Source organism: Archocentrus centrarchus, chromosome 9, assembly GCF_007364275.1.
Source record: "Archocentrus centrarchus isolate MPI-CPG fArcCen1 chromosome 9, fArcCen1, whole genome shotgun sequence".
Taxonomy (NCBI): domain Eukaryota; kingdom Metazoa; phylum Chordata; class Actinopteri; order Cichliformes; family Cichlidae; genus Archocentrus; species Archocentrus centrarchus.
The window spans coordinates 15233964-15258637 of record NC_044354.1 but is presented as its reverse complement, the minus strand read 5'-3'; the positions used below and the strand labels follow the sequence as shown (position 1 = coordinate 15258637).

Genomic DNA, 24674 nt, shown 5'->3' with positions numbered 1-24674 from the left:
CCCATGTGTCACTTCAGACTGTAATAATTTTATTATTTCACAGTGCATTATCCCAAATTAGGTTTTAAGTCATGTTGACTTAGGAAATTATACATTGCTTAAGCTAAATGCAGATAAAGACATTTATATTACGTCTAGTGAGTGGAAATAATTTCTCTGTACGCGTTAAAAGAAAATTATCTTCGCGCATGAGGTTTGGCCTCCCTGCTATTCCGTAGAGAGGTGGAGTAGTCACGTGATCACAGAATATGATCGAAGAGTTCCTGGAAGAAACAAAACAAACTGCAGCTTGGCAGCGGACGGGGCTGTCGCTGCATGTCACTCTCTCAAGCGAGTCGAAATTTGATTTCTTACTATGTGAACAGCAGCGGGGAAAACCGAGAGCTACTGTTGAAAACATAACTGAGCAGAAACACCGCGTAACGGGTGAATGGCTCGGCGTTAGCGTAGCTTAGCCTTTGTGGATCACAATGGTTTCGTTTTCCCCAAAATGTGCTGTCTGAATAGTTTGTTTACGTTAAGACGTCTGCTAGCTTTGATATCCTCCGCCGATGAATCCTGTCAACTGAATATAGAAGTGTGTTTTGTTTACAGCCGGTGACGGTGTTTATCTTGTCAGCACAGCCTGGGCTGCTTATCGCAAGAAATACTTCGCTATCTGTTCCAGCTAATGGTCGGCTGTTGTTTGGTATGTCCAGCTCACCTATGATGACTGTTCGTTTTCAGCTGATCAGCAGTTTTCAGTTGATCGGCATAATTTTCACGAGGAAACTCCTCAGTCAGCTGTATGTCAGCGTGATCTGAGCTGTGGAAACAGCTGATGCGAGCAGACACTAAAAATGGAGGCTGTAAGACCAAAGAAGAACAAAGCCAAGACCAGCGGAAAATCTCAGGTGATTAAACCAAGTACTTTACAAGTATTCTTTACCTTATTCTCCATTCACGGGGAATGGGGGTGCTTAAGTGGATATCTGTCACACAGTTAACACACAGAAAAACACATTTCTCTTCAAAAGTAAGGAGAGTCGCAGGTGTTCACTCCAACAATACAGAGAGGTGACAAGTTGAATGAAAACCCTGGGCGCTTGAACCATACAGTGAGGGCATCTGCTGGCTTTGTGGGTTGCATTTCCCTTTACAGTTATGGTCAGAAGTTTACGCATCATGGGCACAAATTACGTGGTAATTTGGGGCTTTGAATTATTTTATCTTCTTTATTGAACTGCTCTTTCTCCAGGGTGAAATGATTGTATAGCGTTAATGACTTTAAAAAACAAGAATTGGGTGCACAAGTTTGAGAACTTGGTCCGCGTTGCCTGCAATGACTTGTTTCCGGTGGGTCTTGGACTCCCCCAGGGCTGCTCTTTGTCACCAATTCTGTTCATCGAAAGGAGCCAGTTGAGGTGGTTCAGGCATCTGACTAGGATGCCTCCTGGGCACCTCTTGGGTGAGGTGTTTGGGCATGTCCTACCAGGAGGAGGCCCCAAGGCAGACCCAGGACATGCTGGAGAGATCTCTCGCCTGGCCTGGGAATGCCTCGTTGTTCCTCCAGATAAGCTGGAGGAACTGGCGGGGAGAGGGCGGTCTGGGTTTCTCTGCTTGGGATGTATTTGGGATCATTGTCCTGCTGGGACACCCAAATGTGTCCAAGTTTCAGCTGTGCTGTTGATCTGAGGTGAAGTTGAAAAATGTGGAGGTAGTCCTCTTTCATTATTCCATCCACTTTTTCAGCAGTTTCCAGTTCATGGCAGGCTTGATCGTTGGTGGTTCCTGGGTTGTTCTTGAACATGCTAACTAATTTCTTCATCTGAGGGTCAAACAAATCCTTTCTATGTTGGCAAATAGAAATTAATGAGAAGTAGATAAGTCTTGGCCTTGACATTGTAGAACCTTTAATACCGCTTATTAAAAGATTTAAGTGGGTGTATCTATATATTTGACTCTGTGTGGGTTAGAGAAAATTCAAAATAAATTCAAACTTGTGCACCCAATTCAGATTTTTCTTTTAAAGTCAATAAAGATGTGTGCTGTAGAATCATTCCAGCCTGCAAGAAGTTCAAGGTTGACACTGTTCTGAAGGCACATGTTGTTTTTTCCTATAATCTGTCACCTGTCTGTACTTTTACTCTTTAGAAAATGATAATAAATTAAATGATTTGAAAAACACAGAACCTTCACACACCACCAAGATCCAAAAAAATAAATAAATAAATAAATCCTTGATTAAAAATGCAGAACTAATCACGGCCATCATAATTCATTATTTTTTTTGCCACTTTCATAACAATGTTTTTTCTGTAGTCACATGATTTTTGTCACATGTAAAAAGCTGTTGCACAAGCTTGGTTGTTCTCCAAGGAGAAATCGATGTGTCACTGTTGATTTTTTTTTTTTTTTTTTTTTTTTGCACACAGCTGGTAAGGAAGCAGAAGCCGGCAGAGGAGGACAAAAGAGCCCTGGCTCCCTCAGCTGTATCTGAGGCCTCCACTTCTGACTTCACTGAGATCCCCCTGAGTCTACCCTATCAGGAAAAGGAGGAGGAGCATGAGCAAGACACTGTTCAGACTCCTGAGGCCACAGTGCAGTCATCAGACCTGCCTTCTGATAATCAACAGACCGAAAAGCCCACATCAGTGCTAAGTAAGACTTTACAGCCAAGTCTGACCTCGTCAACAGTGACATCACAAGGTATTGTGCAGGAGTCAAAAAAGGAGGAAGAGGAGGCTGGTGGGGAGAAAGTTCAGGGGGCTGGGCTTAAAACTGTGCCACAAAGCACTGAGCTAGAAAAAGATACAAAGTCATGGAATCAGCCATGTGTTTTAACTCAGTTTGAAACCACAAATCTCCCAAGTGCTCCTGCACTGTATCCATCTCTTCCTACACTGGAAGAAGGTCCAGTGATACAGCTCCATGAGGAAGCTGTGGACACCTGTGGAAAGGAACCTGCCGTGTTGGCACTTCCTGATCAGGAATCTTCTCCTCCAAGTTTGCGGCCTCTGGAGTCCGTTGCTGAACTTTCTCGGAGCAAACTCTACCCTGAATTACCCAAAACAACTTCAGAGGTTCAGGTGATCTAATGTGCCATAAGATAAGATGTGAATGCTGAGATTATTATATGGTTATAAATTTTGTTTTGTAATAATATGGTCTGTATTACACTAATATTTTTTCTCTGTAGCCATTCACACTGGAGCAGCTGAGTGTCTGGGAGCCAGGTGAAGGGTTGCGAGCATGGCTGGAGGGGGTTGAGGTTTGTGCAGCCCAGTTCTGTGCTCTGGCCCGGCAGGAGAAACACGAACTGACCGAATTGTTGCAGAACTACTGGCGCTGCCGCAGACAGCTGACCCAGTCGCACACACAGCTGCACACACAGTCGTCAGAGTGCAAGAGCACACAGAATCGTTTGTGGAGCTTCAGAGATGAACAGCTCACACTCCAGGTGTTTTTAATTAAAATATATAGAACAAAGATCAAATGTCTCACTGTTTCAGTCACACTTATAATTTATTTCCTACAGGGTGTGTGTGCAGACCAGACAAAGGTATGTGGATACCATCGCTTCCAGCAGGCAGAGTTTAGTGAGAGTGTGCTGGCGGAGCTAAGAAGACTGTTTGAAGCTTGCAGTGAGCTGCTCCATCAGAAGGTTGTCCTGCATGCGTATACTGCTCTGCTGTCACGCCTGCAGGTGGAATCATACTTATACAGTCTTATAAAAGGTGGGAGGAATTAAACATGCCTATTTCAGCCCTACCTGTGATTTACCAATGTAAACTGTATATATGACATCGGTTTTGTCTTTTTATCTGTTTTATTTTTTTTAAATTTTAGATTGCTCGGGCAGCCAAACACAGCCGTGTTCTCTCCAACCTCTGAAAGAGGCCATCAGCGTCCTGTTTAGTTTCACACGAAGAGTCCTTGATGACACACAATTCCAGTCAGACATCCATCACTGGCTGGAGAGATTGGTATACACACAAACCACTTTTCAAACTCATTGCCCCAGCGGTCAAGGCAATTTGTTGGTGTGATCTTCCATGTGATCCTGGTCTGTTCTCCAGGTCGCCGTCCTGCTGCATGTTGGAGGATCAGGAGAGCACCTGTACCTACTGTGCCATCTTCTGTGCTGTCCTGCTGGGGTGGGCAAGTGGGCTGCACACTTCCTTCAGGTTAGTTGGGAACGCACATCTCTCGTTTGTTGTTGTCATGTCAGTGGCTGTACACACAGCAGTAGAGTTCTCTTTTTATTATGTGACCCAGATTCAAGTTTGGGGGAACACCGCTGGAGTGCAGCACTTTATGCAAGCTCTAGCCATCCTAATGTCACCTGCCAGGTAAAAATACAAGTCTCTACAGCAGTTGCTACTTCTCATCCACTGACTGGGAACTATACACTGTAAATTTATGGTAAAGGTTTACATGAGAATCCAGGTCATCTTATCGGGGACTAACCATTAAGATCTCTAACCTGTAGCTTTTTTGCTTGTTTTGGCTCAGACATCGTGCAGAGTTCCTGGGCCATATGAAGCCATGTGAGACCCAGAGCTCAGCAGCTTCTGGACCTGAGTCAGGCAACTGGACCTTAGTGGATGAAGGTGGAGAGGAGGTAAGTTTATTAATATAACAAGAAATTGTAAATAGAGTATCACCACTCTCATAACTTTCAAGAAAGTCCAGAATAAATATTGTCTATGGATCTGTAGTCCAAAAATGTAAAGTTCATAGGGCAAAAAAAAATTGTGGTTTTCATTATAAAAGTGAGACAAATTAGTGAATGCTAGCATTTTATAGGCTAAATTGGCTTCCCTTTAAGAAAATCATTTAAGAAGGATTTTGTATTTTTTAATTTCACTTCTAACACAATATGAATACTATATTTGTGAAAATTAAAATATTATTTAGAAGCAGCTGTAAATAAATACTTTAGCTATTTAAGTTCATTCCTCAGTGATTACTGTCTGCCCCCATGCTAAAAAAATAAACAGTTCACTCTCTTTAATTTCTAAGGTTTTACATATCAAATTTGGGGGACCTTAGAGGCTTAGCACGTCTTAAAATTAGTAGTTTTGTGGTTTGTTGAGATGCAGCTTACAAACCTAAGCCATCCTGTCATGTTCTTTTTAGAGAGAAGAAGATTTCTCCTGGCAACCCTCCCATACTTGTTCAGTCTTTTTCTAATTGTGCTGTCATTAACTTTAACATTTAACATGCTAACTGAGGCCTGTAGAGTCTGAGATGTAGCTCTTGGGGTTTTTCCACTTGTGAATAGTCTTTCTCACTGTATAATGATAGAATATAAATAGTTTGAAATGGCCTCATAACCCTTCCCAGATTAATGGGCAGCAAAAATTGCTTCTTTAGATCACTGCCAATATCTTTGCTCCTTGGCATTGTGTTAACTCACACCTGAATGCTCCAGAACAGCAAACTGCTTTTATAGAGTTGCTCACACTTACTGATGATCAGTTAATCAAGTGCGTTTGATTATCAGCACCTGGTTGCTACTTACCCTCTTAATTCCTGTGGAAGCAGTAACTGTCAGTCTGCTGGCTTAAAACCACAACTGCTGCCAGTACTAATGTGTTGCCCAGGAACCGCTTTGTTTTCAAAGCTTTCAAGAGTCACATTATTTAAAAAAAAAACACACATTTTCCGTTTTCTAAGACAGTAACCTGTTATTACTGTGTTATGTAAAAAAGCAAATAGCTTCTGCTTTGTGTTTTTCCTAAAATAATGAATTAATGAAAATAGGGCCAGTCATGGCATAACTGCATTGTCCCACTGTCTTCTGTGTTTAGGATGAGGACCCAGAAAGTAGCTGGTTGCTGCTCTGTGAGGAAGATCTGATCTCCATGCTAACCCAGTTCCCCTTCCAGCAGCTCTACTCACACATGCTTGGGATGAGCAAGCAGGGTAAGAGTGTACAGCCCATCCGTCTGTTAGTTTGTGTGACTCGTGGTGTAAACTGACAGGTTTGTATGTCCCCCAGGTGTGTATGAGCCCCAGGCCTGCTCCAGTCAGAAGATGATGCGGGTGTTTGCTTTTGCTTCCTCACTCATTGAAATTCTCGCTCTTGGCCTGCAAACCTTTGACAGATCCCGATACAGACAACTAGTCAAACGAATAGGACACATCATAAGGTCAGTTTGCCAATCACATAAGCAACTTCTCTGTGCTCACACTTCTTAGGCAATATCAAAATGTCAGAACACCTCAGCTAAAATGTTATGTTTGGCTTTTCTTTTCTGCTCTCTCCCAGAATGACAGTTTGCTATGTCAGTGATCACTGGGCCCAGTACGTGAGTGTGACCGATGCTGGTGGATCTTGCTCACAAGTGCACTCTCTGTCTTTGGACAAATTGCAGCTGGAATATGATCATCTTTTTCTTCGAGCTGTTTTACATGTACTGAGAAACAAAAGGTGAGTTAGCCTCAAGTTTCCATCTTAACTGGGAACAATTTACTTTACGGACTTTGATATTTATGTTATGTGTTCCTCCTGCACAGGTTGGGCATTTGGTTGTTCATGTCTGAGATGCCATATGGGACTTTGTCCAGCTCCATGCTGTGGAAGATCCTTTATGTTATGCAGAGTGCAGAGACTGCAGGGCTAGAAACACTCAGCACTGCCAGTGACACATACTCTTGCATTCAAGCTCTCAGAGGTACAAGTATACACATTTAACATGCACAAAATTTGTCTTTCACATCCTTAAAACTAGCTTGTGGATTGTATTAATTCTGAGAGGTGTTCACACAATTTCATCATCGTGTTAAAAATTGAATATATCTAAATGCATGTATCAAGGCAGTTTTTAAAAACACCCCAAAAACATTTGATTTGAGCTTTTCGCAAATTACTTCAACTCACTTTCTAATGTACTTCTTTGCTGCATTTAAAGGTGAGTCATGTCAGTCATCTTAGTCTGAAGTGGTCATTGTGATTTTTTATTTTTTTTTGTATTTTTTTAATGACTCTCTGATACAGACACAAACCACCAGGAGAGTTTTGAGCAATGGCTGTGTGAGGTGAACAGCTCTGACGGCATCTCCCTCCTCACTGCATTAGCACAAATGGCAACACCCACTCAGCACTCTGACCCAGCATTTATCACTACTATAACTCTGCTGATTTACCAGGTAAAAGAGGAGATAGTAATGAGGATGTTAACCCATAAGAGCCCATACACATTTCTCTTTTAAGGAAAATCTATACAGAATTTCAAAAAATCTTTTAAATTACAAACTTATTCAGGAAATTTTCCTTGACATGCAAAACTATGACACCGGTGTCACTGTGGGTTCTTATGGGAGAACCCACAGTGACACCGTTGCAGACTAAATTTAAAATATTAAAGCAAAGAAATGTTATGAAGGAAACACTTTATGAATCACTGTATTTACATGGATTTTTGACTTAAGTTTGTCATCCAGGGACATTTCAAATGAGAAATAGACAGATTTAGTAATCAGTTGTCATCTACTGTGGACATCCATTTCTTAAATTTATTGAAATACATAGTGACCGTAAGGGAAAAGTATAAAAATTGTGACACCAGTTATAGAATCATCATCCCTGTTTAGGAGCTGTACTGTCACTACCTTGATCTTTTACATCCTGTTCCTTGTTTTTGCTCCAGGTCTCTTACGTGAGTGTGTCCACCAGAGAAACCTACTCCAAGGTGGGAAGGGAGTTGCTGGCTGCGATAGCAGCAACCCACCCATATGTTATCTCGGTGCTCCTCGAGAGACTGAGGGAGACCATACAGGCTGTGGGAATGGTTGGTATTGCTATTCCATAATAAAGGTTTTAGCTGCAAGTAGAATATAGATATAAAATGTATAATTTGCCCAATGCCACAATCATGTGTTTTTGTTTGCCTGTTTTATATTTGTTAGGTGGCTCTGTACTTGTGTAAAGAGCTGCCTCTGAGTCTTTGGCAGCCACAGCCAGAAGAAATATGTGTGATTGGAGCGTGGCTGCTCCAGCATCCTCTGTCAGCTGTGGAGAACCGGTTGGCCTGTGTCATCCTCGAGGGTCTGAACTGGGGTTACACTCAGGTAGACATGATGTCCAACACTCTTTACAGCATAGTGGTGAGTTTGTCATCACTGACTGTGACTAACCTTGTTTCCTCCTGTAGGATGGCTCTTTGTTCCTGCCTTCATTTCTCCACAGAGAGGTGGCATTGCTGGTGGCAGAAGCCTATCAGAAGTACCTTACAGACAAACCATACAGTGGCCTCATATCAGAGGGAATCAAACAGGTGACACATTCACACGTGCCTCACAGCTGCTTACTGTGAGCCACAATGTCTTTAATGCTTATTTCTGCATTACGCATCATTCTCTCTCTCTCTCTCTTTGTTTCTCCTTTCAGGTGTCTTACCTTGCCAGTGTCCTTCGTTTGGGCGTTTCTCCTGAAGCATCCTTTAGTCAGTGGGCATGGCAGCTGTTGCTGAGGCTGAAGCTCCATGGCAATTCTCAGAACCCTAAAGGAGCCTGGGCGGGCCTTGCTTTGGCATCCAACCCACCTCCAGAGCTCACACACTCTCCTAGCATGCACTCTGTTCTGAGGGCTGTAAAAGCAGGCATCCCTATTGGATGCTACCTGTCCATTGCAATGACAACAGTGGGACATAGGTTTGTACTCACCCACACAAGCAGAATATTTATGGCTGAAATGCACATTGTGAGGGACTGAGCTGGTTAGACATGAGGAAGTAGTACAGTGTAGTTTATGGAAAAGTGAGCTTTATTTTGTCCAAGAACGGCAAAAAGAATTTTATAGAATTTAAATATTAGTTATGGGCCACTGAAAGAGGTCAGATAGACAACATAAGATATAAGAACTTATTGCTCAAACAAAATAAAATACTGGCTGAGCAGACCAAGGTAGACACACAGGGAATACAAACACTAACAAATTATCTAATTACAAAGAAACACACTTCAACTTAAATAAATGTGCATGCGGCAAATAGAACTTATGCATTTCAACAAATACTAAACATTAGTATGCGATAGGAAATCAAAGATTCTGTCATCATTTATATGTTTGTGTCTGTGCAATGTGTATCAAGGACTAAGCTAGCTAAAATATATTGTGTAAAGTGTAGGTTTAATAAGCTCATACGAATTTTGTCTTTGTTTTTTCAGTCTGGAACATTTCTGTACTGATGGAGTTGGGTTGTTGAAAAGTCTGATTCAGTCTCGCCACCTGAGAGCTGCTGTGCATCTGCTGGATAACATCCTACCCCCAACCTATCCTCTTAGCTACTACCTGCTCAATAACGCTCAGTAAGAATAATGCATCCTTCATAATACATGTAAAACCTGCCTCTAACTCAAGCACCCATTTTTATTCCAATGCCTCTCGTGTCTTTCTCTTTGTTAATGGCAGGTTTGTAAGCTGTATCCAGTTGTTCTTGCAGTACGACAGTGTGTGTCCTCAGGGCGTGACGCAGCAGGTCACGCATCGAGTGGCACCACTCCTCACTGGAACCACATATGGAGACAATATCCGCCTGCTGAACAGTGTCATTCAGGTACATCATGAAACCTTTAAGTATGTTGTATGCAGGATTCCTGGAGTTACATGAGAAAAGATGTAGAAGAAGCAGATTGCAATTATTTATTGTGTTTCTGGAAAATGCCACAAGGTGTATTAATTTGTAGTTATTTAATTTACTACATAACTATTAATTCAATTATGAAGTGTTTTTGGTAACTTGGCAAGTTTTGAGCCAACTAAACTATATTAGAATGGGTCTTGTTTTACATGTAAACACACTCAATAATTCAGTCCCATCACACCTAAAACATGACTCGTGCTCGTTTTCAGAGTCATGTGGTGGAAAGTTTGAAGCCAGACCGTGTCGGAGCTGCAGCAGTTCTGGAGTTTTGGGTGGGAATTCTGACTCAGCAGAACTTGTGGTACAGAGACAAAACGGTCCTGTTCCTCATGGATCAGATCTGCTGTGCTGCTTTCACTTACCACCAGGAGGAATGTGTGCAGAAACTCCTGTACCAGCAACATAAGGTATTTACAGAGTGACGTTTGCTTTGTATGATTTAGCAGCTTGTGAACTTTACATTAACCTTTAATGGGTCACACAAACCAAACAGAGCGTGAATGTGGTGAGGAAAGCTAAACACCAGCATTGTTTGTTTGTTTCTTAGTTTTTTGTTTGTTTGTTTTTTTACTGTTTTTCATACTTCCTGCAGAGTGCCTTGGGTTATCATGGAGACCGGGGTCTGCTTTCTTCTCTGGTTGGCTGGATTGCTGGAAATTCCACACCCTCCTTCATAGAGGGCCCATCCTTGAGTGCTGAGGTAAGACAAAGCAACAACAATATGTGTAAACACAATTGGTCACATTAGCAGAATTCTCAGTTCTCACTGGCCTGTTAATATTAATGTTGTCTTTAGATTTGGTTTGCCTGGTTGGTGCTGAATATGGAAGGTGTGTTTGAGGAAGATTCTCAGCTGAGACGCTGTGTTGAGCAAGAACTCCTGTCAGAGCCCAATATCTCCCCCGAACAAGCCTTAAAGGTAGACAGAAACACAGATTATCAGTTATGGGATTATTATCATTGTACATGATATGAAATACTGCATTATTCTTCAATTCTTCAGAGAAGATGTACTTTATGACCTTTGAATAAAAGTGAACACAGTCTATTTGCAAAACTAAAAAGCAGAAATATGATAGGAAGAGCTTAGGAGTCTGGTCTGCTGCTGTTCATTGATTTTGAGCATTGTATTTAGATAATGTTAACAATATTTCTGTTTCTGAGCCAGAAGGCCCAACAGAGGCTTAAGCTGCCAGTAGCCCCATCTCTGCAGAGGCTGCAAGTGTATCGCTGGGCGTGCCAGGCCGTAGCTACACCACCTGACCACCCCCTCCTTCCCCTCATCTGGCAGAAGTTCCTGCAACTCTACCTTAGACAGCCTGGACCTGAGTATGGGTATGATAAACATCCTCATGTGTTATGAACCCTAGTGAAAAGAAAGTAGGGAATAGACAGACTCCATATGTATCTGTTCATGTTTTTGTAACAGGCTGGCTGCAGGGGGCTGTATCGGCAGAAGGTTCTTCCAGGTCTCTTCTCAGGCTGCTTTACTCCGAGATCTGAGGCAGAGAATACAGGAAGTATCTGACTTCCATCATGCTGCCAGCCAAGCCCTCCGGGTACTCCCACCAAACACACCCTCATCAGGCCAGGGTGACGAAACCCCCAATAATCCTGGACCACCTTACCTCACCTCTCCTCAGCTACATACAGAGCTGGTTAGGTAGGGTGCTGTTGCTGATAGGGAGCATTTAAAAACATACCTTTTTGTGTAAAGATAATTGCCTGTATGCTGTTAGTGTGTTTACAGGTTATACATTCTCAGTTGCTTGTTTGTCTACAGGTTGTTTGGGGTATTTGCTGTGTGGTTGGATGATGAGACTCTGCAGAAGCAGGAAGTGTATCTTCCCTCTCTTCCTCCAGAGTATGAACCACACAGACTGGCACAGGTCATGCAGCGGCATCAGGTGAGTGTAATTTTTATTTCAATATTGAAAAAAAGTATTATAGTGGGTTATTCAAATCTGTCTAGTATTCTTTCATATTCGCTGATTTTTAATGTGTTTTGCCATAGGAACTTTGGCTGGAGTATGTGGACCGGGAGCGTCTGCAGTATGATGAGAGGGAAGTTTTGTCTCTTTGGGAGAAGATGCAGAGTGAGCCACCTTTCCTCCAGACCCAAACCTCTGGCTTCACTGACTACACAAGCCTCAGCAATGGTATGGAGCCAAGCTTTGCAGCCAAAAGATTAAGTAGAGGTTAATGTCAGTAAATATGCAGTGAAAAATTACCAAAAATGTAGTTCTGCAAGTAGTTTATATACTCTGTCAGCTCTTGAAGCTGTTCTTGATTTTTTTCACAGCAGACATTTTAACTTTTGATTTGGATTTGAGCCAGCAAAGGACTATTCTCGTGTTGCTTCATTTCTTTGTTTTCAAATATGTCGAGTCAAAAAACAGGTAGACAAACTGTAGATATTATTTTTACTTTACATACAGTACCTACCACAGTTTGCTTCCATCAAGCCATATACAAAAGCACAAATCTAAGAAGATTTGCATTTGGTGTTGTGTTTCCTGTATTCAGCGAGGGAGCGTATCCTCTCCAACCTACAGAAGCATCCAGTTCCCCGTCCAGCTCCTGAGCTTCATCAGCTAAAGGCACCAGTTGCTGAGGTGCCTACTGCCTGTCTCACTAACTGTACAGCTGCTTCTGAACTGTTACAGCAGGACCTCAGTATTTTGCAAAATCAGGCCAGGTATGTGGAATCATAAAATAAAACCTTTTTTTTATTATTATCTGTAAACAAACACAAAGCAATGTGCTGATTCCCAAATTCTTTATCTTGGCATCAGGATTGCAGTGGCACGTGAAGCCCAGCAGGTGGCAATGGAGCAGGAGCTGCTGGAGAGCCTTCCTTTACTGTTTAAGAACCGGCCAGAGCAAGTCACCATGGCCCTGGAGTGTAAAGGGAAGGGAGGACAGCCGTGCCAGGGAGCCGCAAACATCACTGTCACAGTACGACCTCTCACACTGCAGGCTAGCCACCTTCTAAGTTACCACTTTCATGTTTTATTCATCTCTGTGTGTATGTCTGTTTGTGTAACTGTGTAGTGTGAGCATGTCCAGAAGCAGGAGGCAGTGCAGACTCAGATAACATCACTGCGCAGGGACATCAAGAAGCTTCAAACTGATGCTATGTCTCCTCCACCTGAAAGCCTGGCTCAAGCTGCCGTTCACACTGAAAACTTCATCACGTCAGTACAATCAGATTTTATTCTGTCAAGATAGATATTTCATATCAAGAAAATAATGTAATCTATAGAATTTTATATTTGAGATATGTGAAAAGAGACAGGAAGGTTATGACCTTGTTTTATGTGCTTAGGGCTCTGGTGAATATGCACAAAGCACAGAAATCTGTAGCGGTCCAGAAAGTTGGTGTGTCGGCTTTTTACGAGGTGGTCTCCTTCGTATGTGAGGACACACTCCGACACCCCCCTACACGCCAGTACCTGTCTTCATGTGTGGAGGTACTGGGACAGGTGTGTATATACTGTAACAAATATATGCACATATTGCAGAGCAGCAATATTTTTTTTATAAATATTTAGCTTTGTGTGGAATACACAAATACAAGAACCCAGGAATTTGAGCCAGCTAGAGTGCTAAAGAATTATCCCCATCTTCACATAAAGGACATATATATATATATATATATATATATATATATATATATATGTTCATTTGAGTATGCCTACAAGTGGCTATATCACAGTTTACTTGAAAAAACTTGAAATGACTGCAGTATGTCATGCTTTAACCAAAACTGCACAGTGTTTCTCACAGTAACATTGCATGTGGGCATACATTTTATGCATGCCCACATTCAAACAAAACATGTATAAAACATAAATAGCTGGTGCATTACATAGTAATAAGCACATATTATTCCCTTTATGGTAACTCGGGTATAGGCTTGTATCCATGTACACTTTAGAAGACAGAAAAAACATGGGTAGCTACTCTACCGGGACATGAAGTAAATAGTAACTACTTCAAACTACTTTAAAGCAACCGATTGGACAGAACAGGTAAAACTTCCTTCATTAGTGAAATTTGCTTGTAAATTAAAGTGTATTTAATTGTGTGTATAGGTGTTTATCCAAGGAAATACAGAGGAGTGTGGCCGTGTCCTGAAGACTATCCTAGAGCAGAGGCGACTTTGCCCTCTCATTTCCCCCTTCTTCACTCCCAACGCAGCGCCCAATCAGCTCGTGTTTCTCTACCAGGATGTTGTGACATCCCTGCACCTCGACAGCGCTGATGTCATTTTCATGCTTCTCACTAAGGTTAGTCTATATACAAATGAAATGAGGACAAGGATGTATACACTACAATCCACGTGCCAGTTACAGTGGCCACTTTTGTGTCTTTTCCCTGTAGTTTGATTTGTCTCAGTGGCTGAATGAAGCCCATCCCGTGTTTTCGGAGAGGACCCGTTTGCTGGAGTTGGTCCACGGAGCTCTCTGCGTCTGTGGCCGAGATCCAGAGCCTGAACTTCTCACGCCTTTTCACCTTTTCACCAAACACTGGACCTGCCTTTTACGCCACCACTTCCCCGACCATTACAGCGATTGCCTACGCCTGCTTATGACCAGTGAGTTAATCTGTCATAAAGTGATAAATTGCGATTACCTCCTTGAAATAGCAAATCGCTGTTTTTGGATGTTTCCTGGATTTATTTGTCCTTTCTTTCTATCCAGCAGAGTAAAGAATGAAAACTACGTTAAGAGATACATTTATTGGTCTGTTATATATATGTTAAACAGCAATTTTTCATTAATTTCACCCCATGTTAGACATGGACTGGTAAAACACTTTTTTAAGAAAAATCAGTTTTTAAAAATGATTCTGAGAAAGTGCATTCATCTTTCTGAAAGAGTGCAACTGATGCTTAAACTGATTAATAAAAAAATAAAACCAGTTCATTTGAGCAATCTACAAAATCAAATGCAAATTTAATGTCTGTGTTAGTGAGCGATTTGTCAAGCAAAATGTGTTTTGTTTTGCTCTTGTTTTTTTTTTTTTTTTTTTGTTAAAATATAATTACAAAGGGAGCTGCTGATGCTAGCCATCATTACAGAACTAATGAAGAATAATCAGTTTAGGTGTTTAATGGGCAAGTTCTTCAACAAAAGGATTTTTAATGTCCTCAGGCTCGTCAAACCAGCTGCTCAGTCCAGAGTGCTGGAAAGTGACGCTGCGAGTGCTGGGCTGTTTACCTCCATCCCGCAGCACAAAGAGCAAAGCTGAGACAGCCGTCTGCACTACTGACGTCCCCAGCCGGGGTGTCGCACCCCCAGCTTCCCCGTACAGATCCCCCATCACCCTCTCCCCTCAGCAGGTAGTGTTGGCATTATAAATATTTGATTCAGACCTCTGTTAAGAGTCAACATGCTGCATGCTAAGCAGACATTGCTTTTAAAATACCATTTTCTATTTTTATTTTATTTTATGACAGTTACACCCTCATTTTTAAAATTTTAATGTTTGCTAACAGGTGGATGAGACAGTCGATTGGTTGAGTGACTTTTTTTTGCGAAGTCGTCTCAGTAAGACAGACCTCCGCAGCTTCGGCCTCTACGCTGCCTGGACTTCCTACATTGAGGATGTCATTTCCTTCTGGGACCATTTGATCAGTTGTCTAATCAACGTGCAGCTCAACAGCTGCGCCAGAGAGTCCGTGGGCAGCAGCAAAATAATGAAAGGTAGCTGGAGATTATTAGCTTACATTCACGTTAAACGTCTAATCATTTGAAGAGTTTAACCTCTAGTTTTGTGCTTATCCCTCATATTATGTCGTTGTGAAAGAGAAATGTATCATATTCTCACAGCTCTGCAGGACCTACACAGTAAGACTGTGAAGTTATTTATGCCATGGATCTTTCCTGTGGACACTGGGGAGGGCGGGTAAGTGTGGCACAACCTCAGCTCTCAGATATTCATTGATAGGAATTGATGTGTAACAAATGTAAGCATAGAAGGAGCAGAACTTAATCTTGAGCTTGATTTTTCTTCTTCTGTGTGATCTTTGTGCATTTTCACAGGGTAGTCATAAAGTCTTATAGTCATTATTTAACTGAACCAGAAGGAATCTTTGAAATCTCTAAACCACATTATACATTACTCAGAATAAAGCACTGCTGCATCACTGCTCAGAGAGAAAAGAATGCATTAATTATTTAGATTTGAATGTCTGCTCCGACACAGGCAAGTCAATAAAGTATTTACTTTGATTATACTCATTAAAAGAAGGGACTCAGTAGGTGCTCTACAGTTTGTATTAAAATTAAAAAGGACTAACCACAAGTAACCACAAAGTATAAATAAGCTCGATAACTGTGTCTTTATCTCAGTAATATCAAGTGTTACCCCTGGTTGGAGACAGATGCGAGTGCAGCAGGATGTATGGCTGGCCTCTACGTTCAGATCACTGACCTACTTCATCACAAGTTCAGAGGTACGTTTGTACATATAACAGTTTAAGAAGTGGTGATCTTTGTTGTCTGTACTGTAATAATGCAGACAGTGTAGAGGCATATAGGATGTGTTTACTTACACACTGTGTGCTTGTGTATGTCGCAGACCGTCTGCTCCCTGGGCAGAGAGGTGCTCTGTGGCTGTGTATGATGCAGTACTGTGACAGCTGTACCTCTCCACGTACACCTGAGTACCTGCTCTACTTGTACCACACACACCTACGGAGCCTGCCCTGGAGACACCTGCACCCTGACACTAAACTCATGGAGCAGCTCTTCAGTGTGAGATACTTTGCCCCCAGACCCCTAACACCTCAAACTGATTTAGACATGCATGTCACAGGGGAGCCTCTTAATCTGAGACCTTGATCCTTGGCCCCAGCTTCTAATATTAGCCTGCGCTCCCAAAAATACAGTCACAGCTCTTCATTCCTGGAAGAAAGCTCAATCTTTAATGACTATCTTATAGACTCTACTGATACTTGATATGGCATTTGAATTCATAATAATAAATGTCTGATGTAAAGACTGATAATAACTGCTTGAATACTGAAGAATACTATAAAAGTAAAGAGAATAGTATTAGGTATTGGATGCATTAAGAAAGCAAATGGGCCACACATTACATTAAACTAATATAATTCAAGCTAATATATTAAACCTTACTTTAATTTTCTTATGTGTGCATCATTATGGCATTTAATACTGCTGCTACTGAGATTTTTCATTATTTCTCGCAAATAAATGTATCAGTGTATTGGTATTTACACTGTTGTAGCTTCTTTCATAATGACTGGAACCATAAATGTGCATTTTATATTAAGCAAGTGTTAAACATATGTTATAACTGATATTTTGAGTAGTCCAAAGCAAAAGGGTTTGATTTGGTTGTAGTGTTTGGTGTTTTTCGACTGTATGTATTAATATTTTTTTTTCTTTCTTGTGCCTACAGGTGGAGAGAGGAAGTCCCAAGAGCTGCTTCCTGTTTATGGGAGAAGTGTTATGTGAGGTTAACTGGGTCAGCGTCCTGAGTGACCACTTACAATCACCTCCCGGCTCTACGACATATCCAGCTCTATCAGATATGGCCACGCAGAAGGAGTCACACACCATGTTGGTCTATCTGCTCTACATGCTAGTTTTCCTGGCAAAGGAGGAACAACTCCTGAGTCAACAGGTGAGTTCAGGCTAGATTGGTATCACATCAGAATCAGCCCTTTTTCCTTTTTTTGAAGTTTTCTTCCCTCCCCCCTCCCTCCTTAACCTCCAGGACTCGCCTCTGCTCAGTCTGTTGGTTCAGTCCACATCTCTACCCTGGCACCAACTGGACCTGTCCTCGTACCAGAGCATTCTGGGATACGTTAGCACCCACTACCCTCCCTCTTTGCTCCTCAGTGCTGATTCTGCACCTCAGCTCCTGCTGAAATCACTCCGTAGTGCTGCCGGGCTCCACCCCCGCCCCAGTGAAGCTCCACACCAGGTGAGACATTACAGTGTTTTCTGGAACAGATTTATTAAGGCACTGTAAACCTCTCAAGGCAGCCTCAACCATCAAATGGAGGCTCTTGTATCTTTAGTGATATATGAAGAAGTTAATCAGAGCACATTACCACTCTTGATTTTGACTCGATTAAATCGATAACAGAAGATTCTTGTTCTATTACATAGTTTATAGTATATGCATCATGTTGAAGATTATAGGAATTCTTTCATTTCTTCTATTCATATCTGCATGTCCAGTTCACCAAACAGGCATGCCTTCTGTAAAAGTGCATGGTTTGGAACATACATATCAAATTTAAACTTAAACAATTGAGGGAGGTTTTTTTCCAGCACAATGTCGCTTTGACAAATTCCTCTGGAGAGTGAAACTCACTCTGCATTTAAACCATTTTAAGTATTAGGAACAGTAGGCAGCCAACTGTAGCCTTCAGGACCAACTCAGAATGTAAGTCAGGGCCTTGGTTAAGGGCACATTGACAGGAAAATTCACATCTTTCATGGCAGATCATCCTCATGCTGAGGTAGCAGTGCTAACCACAGAACCCTGTGCTGCCTTTAGCACCTAAGTCTGTATAGCTACTGTACATGTAAGGCTTCTGTAGTACATTTAATACATTACCTGATATTTTTCCAAAGAATAAAAATATTGGAAAGCTCTGTACAGTCCTTTAAACTTTTTATAGGACTGTTTCAAGATCTAGCAGTGTTTCCTGCTAGATCATGAGTGATACTAATTATAGCAGAAATATCTGCCAAAAGCTGTGAAAGAAAGAATATATTTAATGTAAAACATTAAATTTATTGTAAATGTCAGATATACAGACATATTTTTAGTAGCCATTTCCTCTCTAGTCTAAACATCTATTTTGGATAAAATACAGTTGTGGACAGAATTTTATATGCAGTCATCATGGGCATGAATGTCATGGTAATTTTGGGCTTTTAATGATTTCTTTAAACTTCTTTTTCCAGGGTGGAATGATTGTACACCTACATCTTTAATGATTAAAAAAAAAAAATTGGGTGCACAAGTTTGAATTTATTTTTGGATTTTCTCTAATCCACACAGAGTCAAAAGTATACATAAACTCACTTAAATCTTTTAATAAGTGGTGCTGAAGGTTCTACAGTGTCTTTAGATTGACCAATACAAAGAACAATGGAAAAGTCCAAGGAACTCAGTGAAGATCTAAGAAGGAAACTGTAGATTTACACAAGTTGGGAAGTACAAGTTATTCGGATGTGTGCATCCTCAAATGAGAGGAAATTGGTTAGGATGTTCAGGAACAATCCAGGAACCACCACGGTTCAAGCCTGCCATGAACTGGAAACTGTTGGACCACCAGCATCACTGTCCATAGTGAAGCAAGTTTTACATCGCCATGGACTGAGAGAGTGCTGACCAAGAAAGAAGCTCCAGCTCCAAAATCAACATTTTTAAGCTTGACTGAAATTTGCAGCTGCCTACATGGACAAGCCAAATGACTTCTGGAGAAAAGTTTTATGGCCAGACAACACAAATATTGAGCTTTTTGGCGACATTGACAAGAGGTATATTTGGAGGAGTACAGGTGAGGCTTTCAAACCTAAGAACACTGTATTAGCTGTCAAGCATAGTGGTGGTAGCATTATGTTCTAGGGCTGTTTTGCTGCTAGTGGTAGGCTACTGGTACATTGCACAAAATGGATGGAATAATGAAAAAGGAAGAGTACCTACAAATTCTTCAGCTTCACCTCAAATCAACAGCTAGACGATTCAAACTTGGACACAGTTAGGTGTTCCAACAGGACAATGATCCCAAAGGCACATCATAACTGGTTTTGGAATGGATAAAGCAGGCTAACATTACGCTTCTGGAGTGGCCTTCTCAAAGCCCCAACCTATTGAAATTTTGTGGACTACGCTTAAAAGCTGGGTCTGTGCCAGGAAACTAACCAATTGAAATGGTGCAACTTGCTAAGGGACATTTGGTGATGATGATGATGGCGATGATGATACTGATACTTTATTGATCCCACAATTGGGAAATTACAGTTAACAGAACACCCATCCAAGAAGACAAACATGGGGAGATAGGTGAACTGTGGCCATGCTGCCCCCCTTCTGGAGGCGCTGCCATTAAAAAGACAGAAACAATAGTGAAAACATATAGGGATGAGTGAGGAAAAAAATCATCTCATACTTTGTATATATACGCACATACAAAGTATAAGGTTACAAAAACCTCTGCGATAGAGCAGAAACATATAGCATGGGAGCACTAGGGTGGGGAGGGATGGAAAGGGGAGCCAGCGGAGGCGAGAGGGGGGGGGGCTACTGTGGGGCTGACTCAAACTCCCTCCTCAGCTAACAGTTATGATAAGATGTAGAGATCAGCAGCAGCTAGGTCAGGGAGATCAGTCCAACACAGGTCACAAGATATTAGTAGGAGTGTATGTCCATATTTGAGCCTGTATGTATCCTTTTGAAAATGTAAAATAAGTTCAAACTTGTGCACCCAATACTTGTTTTTTTTAAAGTCAATAATGATGTGTGCTGTACAATCATTCAACCCTGGAATTAATGTTTTAAAATAAATCACTTCCATTTTGGGCCTACATTAATTTAAAGTATTTTACCTGTTTTAGTGGCCAGGGACATTTAAATTAGAGAAACGGGATATATTTCTTCATGTCAACAGTATAATAAAGAAACAAAAAAAAAAAAAAAAACACAATTCCTGTCATTTTTCCCCATCAGGAAGAGACACTGAAGGCGGGAGCCTACATTCGCTGGTGTGTGCAATCTCTGGTGACTCTGGAGCAAGGAGGCGGCATCACCCTCAGCAGCCTGGAGGCTCAACTGGAGACACTTTTGGAGAGCATCATAACCTTCAACCCACCAGGTGAATTGCATTCTCCATCCTGCTGATCAGTATCTTCAGCCACAAGTTAAAAACAATTTTCTATAATCTCAATTCTACTCCTTTCTGCTTGGTCCTCTACAGAGGTGGATTTGGAGCAGAGGCACATGGCGTTTTGCAGTCTCTTCAGTGACGCTTTGGCTTTGCTCAACGGTGTGGGTGTCTCAACAGGCGAGGCACTTGCTGCCCATGTCATTACCTGGCTGGACAGGAAGGGGAGGGGCTTTCCAACTCTACCCCTTCTCACAGCTTGCTCCCGTTGCCTTGCATCAGTGCGACACATGACACGTATCATGGAGGCATGCATTACAGGGTACTTCAACAATGGTGAGTAACAGTTTTGGGTGTGCGACCTTTTATTTCAGCACTGTGTGTAAGATAGCTGTTTAAGCAACCACTTTCCCTGAAAGTTCATTTAGTTCTTTACATTTTCACCTCTTAGATCATTAGAAGAAAACAACAGGATGTCAGAGAATTAATTTATTTCTTATACTGCCTGTGTTTTGAATTCAGCGGAGGAGGAGTCTGTAGGGTGGGGCCCTGTGTTGGCATCACTGCAGGTGCCTGAGCTCACAGTGGATGACTTCCTTTCTGAGAGCCAATCAGGAGGCAGTTTCCTGACGCTCTATGCCTTCATTCTGCAGCGCCTCAACAGTGAATACACAGCAGCCAATGAGAGGAGGACTCTGGCTCTAATTAACACATGGACCAATCAGGTCTTCCCTAGGTTTGTCCCCTTTCATTCACTCTTATGAAACGTGTAGCTTTTGTGCTTTGTGAGCTGTAAACATATGAACATATTTCATTTGTCTCCAGTGGTCCAGCTGATGAAGCCAAGCTGTTTCTTTGGTGGCACAAATCCCTGAATCTCTCAGCGGAGCAGCTGCAGCCACAGGCAGGCCAGACTGAAGTATCAGGTGTCATCATGGGTCTGATGAAGTTTCAAACCAGGCTGCTTCAGCTGGGAGAAGAAAGACTGAACTCTGGCCTGCTGGGAGCTATAGGCCTTGGGAAAAGGTCTCCTGTCTCTAATAGGTAAGCTTGCTTGCATGTTATTAGTAAATCAAAACAGCTGTAGCCCATATAGATTAAAAATGGTAATTTACACATGTTGATAAACCAGCTGTTTATGTTTGCAATCTTTTAGGTTTAGGGTGGTGGTGCGCAGTCTGGCAGCTTTTCTGTCCATTCAAGTGGCATCAGAGAGCGAGCTTCGACTCCAACCCACCAGTGATTTGCAGCTCTCTGCAAAAGCACAGCAAGTATGCAAAAACCTGAAGTGTTTCATTTTCTAGTTTGCAATTATCTTCTAAAAATAACTTTTTTTTTCCATGGATGCAGATGTTGGGGATGTTGGAGGCCATGCCCAGTAATAAGCAGTACGCTGAGTTAGAGAACTCTGTGAATAAGGCAGTCCAGTTCATCCGCTATCCAGGGCATTGTCTCAGAGATGGACCCCGCCTGCTGGCCCTCCTAGCCAACCTTCTATACCCTGACCTCAGATACCTACACATTATCCGTTGACTGTGAATTCACCTGCTACATTGACAGTTCTGGAAAGACAAAATCCTGCAGGAGCACAAAGTTTTTAAGTGATGATGACACTTGTTCTGAATTGCCTTTTTATCATGTCAGCGGGGGGACTTGTGTGACAGAAACTGACTGTACATTTGTGAGGAAAAATGCTAATGTACAATGAAGGGTCATAAAATCAAAGGTTTAAGCAATCATACGTGCTAATCTTTGACATTTTAGCACTTTACTTTCTTCTCCGATGTCCATGCCTTGTTGCTTTCTGCATAAGTTGCCTGTTGATTTTCAATACCATTGGTTCTGTTCTTGATTTGAGAGGATGTTGCATGTATTTATTGAAGCAGAATTCAGCAGTGGGCTTTCGGTGCAAGTTTCACACCTGCATGTGGATTCTAGCAGAAAAAAGATGAAGGGTCCACAGATTATTTAGAGGATGTTGAAGGACTGATCTAATAGACCTATAAGTTTAGTAGTACCTTCTTAAAAATAGGGTGTGGGACATATCAGGAATGCTGGTAGTTAGGATTCATGGCCTGATCCAAGTCTTGATTTTTTTGCCTGCTGATCCTTACATAGCCATGATCTACAATCTGAAATGTTTCAATCCAAGGTACTGTATACAGTATGAAGTAATGATGTCTAGTAACAGCACATTTGCCAGTATTATGTTCATGTCCAGCCAAAAGTGCTTTCCTTGTTCTGCCAAAGAGATGTTATTTTTATCTGCTCAGCTACTTAAACTTTCTTGACCATGTTCTCCGGTTGTGTCATCAGCGTCCGTTAAGTGCAAAACTGCAGTCTGGAAAAGCACACTAAGTACTACTTGTCTTCCTTGTAAAATTGTATGTGCATTGTTATTCAAATTTATAATGGTATAACAAGGTTTTAATGCTGTTGAAGCTAGAACATAACTGGACAGCTTTCTCATTTTAATTACTCTTGTTTGCTCACCACTTCTGTTGCCCTGTGCCATCTCAGTAATAATCGAGCTGCACTTCAGCAGCCTGCAGCTCGCCTTATCGCTGTGTTATGTGGTGACTGTTAATGTCAAAAGCGTTTCTTTTTTATGAGTCAGCGATCAGGAATGGGTCTGTAGGGCTGCTGTTGGATGGAAGCTCTGGAGCCAAGCAGAACAAAGGAGACATGACTGCTCAATAAAGGGAACTGAACACCTCACAGCTGGTATTTATCAATATAGCGTGGCAATCTGGGACCAGATGTTGCGCATGTAGTTGCTGAAAGCACAAACACTGTTCTAAACTCCTAGGGCGGGTCCAGATAATTAGAGGTACAATGTACTGTTCAGCCTCTACAATAAAACAAACTTCATTTTCCGCGCATTATGCCGCGGATGGTTAGACTTAAACTGCAGCTTCCTCGTCAAAGAAGGCAGTTATGACAGAACCTATTGTGGAATGATTTACATGGGCATCCACATCCTCTTGTTCTTTTCATATGCACAAAGTAACAGCACATGCCCACCACTAAAAAAAAGTATCCTTCTCCCATAAATAGAACCTTTACAAAGGGGGGGTGTTGAAAATGAGGTTTTGTGTGCATGCATACATCCAGCATTTGACACCAGCACTTCTGTCTCGGAGAAAACCTCTCTTCAGGCAACTGTGGTCTCTATGGTTACTGGAAGGATGGAAGTGAGAGAGGGGGTGGAGAGGACGGGGTGTTCTGAGAGAAAAGGAGGGGAGGTGGGAGAGGCTTACAGACACTCGCCGTCTCCTCTTGGCTCTCGAAAAACGGCCTTCAGCGTGTTCTGTGAACCCCTCGGTTTGTTGTCTCTCACCATTTAATTCAACCTTCTGTTCTCCCGTCTCTCAGCTCAGGTGGTGAAGTGCTCTAGAGTGGTCGGTACTTATGTGAGAGAGTTTGCTCTGAAACATTAGCCTAATAATTTCTGTAAGGATTTCTCCTTCCAAACTCATCCAGTTTGCCCCCCCCCCCCCCCCCCCCCCCCCTCTTCCCCCACGCATACATACGCACGTGCTCGAAGGGACCCATTGCTGATATTCTTAGCAGACACATCACTGTCTGGCAGATCCCTGTGTCACCATGGAAACCCAGCATCACCCCGTTTCGGTGCACACTCAGCATCAGAGCAGCACGTGGATGCGCTCCCAGTCAGTCATCAATGGCTTTTAGTTTGCAAACAAACACACGCAGTGCACAACAGCAGAAATGTGATTCTGTTCTCTGAAAGCTGACCAGTTATGCAAGACCTCCTGACAGTAATGAATAAGAATAGTTGATTGTGTAACCAGTTCAGTGACTTGGTACAGACAGATGCGGATCTCAGTTTAACCGGATGTTGCACTGCAGTCAATTTCAACATGTTTCATTGGCGGTCACATTCCCGAGCATGAATAACACTCCACTGCTAACCAGTTGCTCTTGTGGGACAGCTGCACTGGCTCCAAGTCCCTCCCTGATGCCAAAACACACACATACACACACACACTTATCCAGACACACAAGAATGTATCTTCGATGTCCTCCACAACTATACAGCGATTCTCTTCGTTCTTGCCTTGTTTTGAATGTTAAGCGTGTGTGAGGACATGTATGTGTGCGTGTCAGACAGACTCCTCCATTGAGACACCCACTTTTCT

At 42.1% G+C, this 24674-nt stretch overlaps 1 protein-coding gene across 1 annotated transcript; it reads left to right on the top strand.

Annotated features, from left to right (window-relative positions):
* Positions 1-243: 243 nt before the first annotated feature.
* On the top strand, positions 244-23229 carry epg5 (ectopic P-granules autophagy protein 5 homolog (C. elegans)). The gene is made up of 45 exons (XM_030737831.1): positions 244-893; positions 2415-3068; positions 3179-3439; positions 3518-3716; positions 3829-3965; positions 4059-4166; positions 4258-4331; positions 4495-4603; positions 5796-5910; positions 5987-6137; positions 6257-6418; positions 6505-6662; positions 6986-7137; positions 7638-7778; positions 7897-8058; positions 8142-8264; positions 8378-8640; positions 9157-9297; positions 9401-9545; positions 9842-10039; positions 10225-10332; positions 10429-10551; positions 10801-10967; positions 11062-11295; positions 11416-11539; positions 11647-11791; positions 12159-12330; positions 12428-12590; positions 12687-12829; positions 12961-13117; positions 13730-13924; positions 14019-14232; positions 14792-14979; positions 15136-15343; positions 15470-15545; positions 15992-16095; positions 16221-16396; positions 17067-17291; positions 17385-17594; positions 20358-20502; positions 20605-20847; positions 21034-21247; positions 21337-21555; positions 21668-21782; positions 21862-23229. Exons 1-45 carry the CDS (start codon positions 840-842, stop codon positions 22042-22044), a joined length of 7758 nt encoding a protein of 2585 aa, XP_030593691.1. The 5' UTR covers positions 244-839; the 3' UTR covers positions 22045-23229.
* Positions 23230-24674: the final 1445 nt, after the last annotated feature.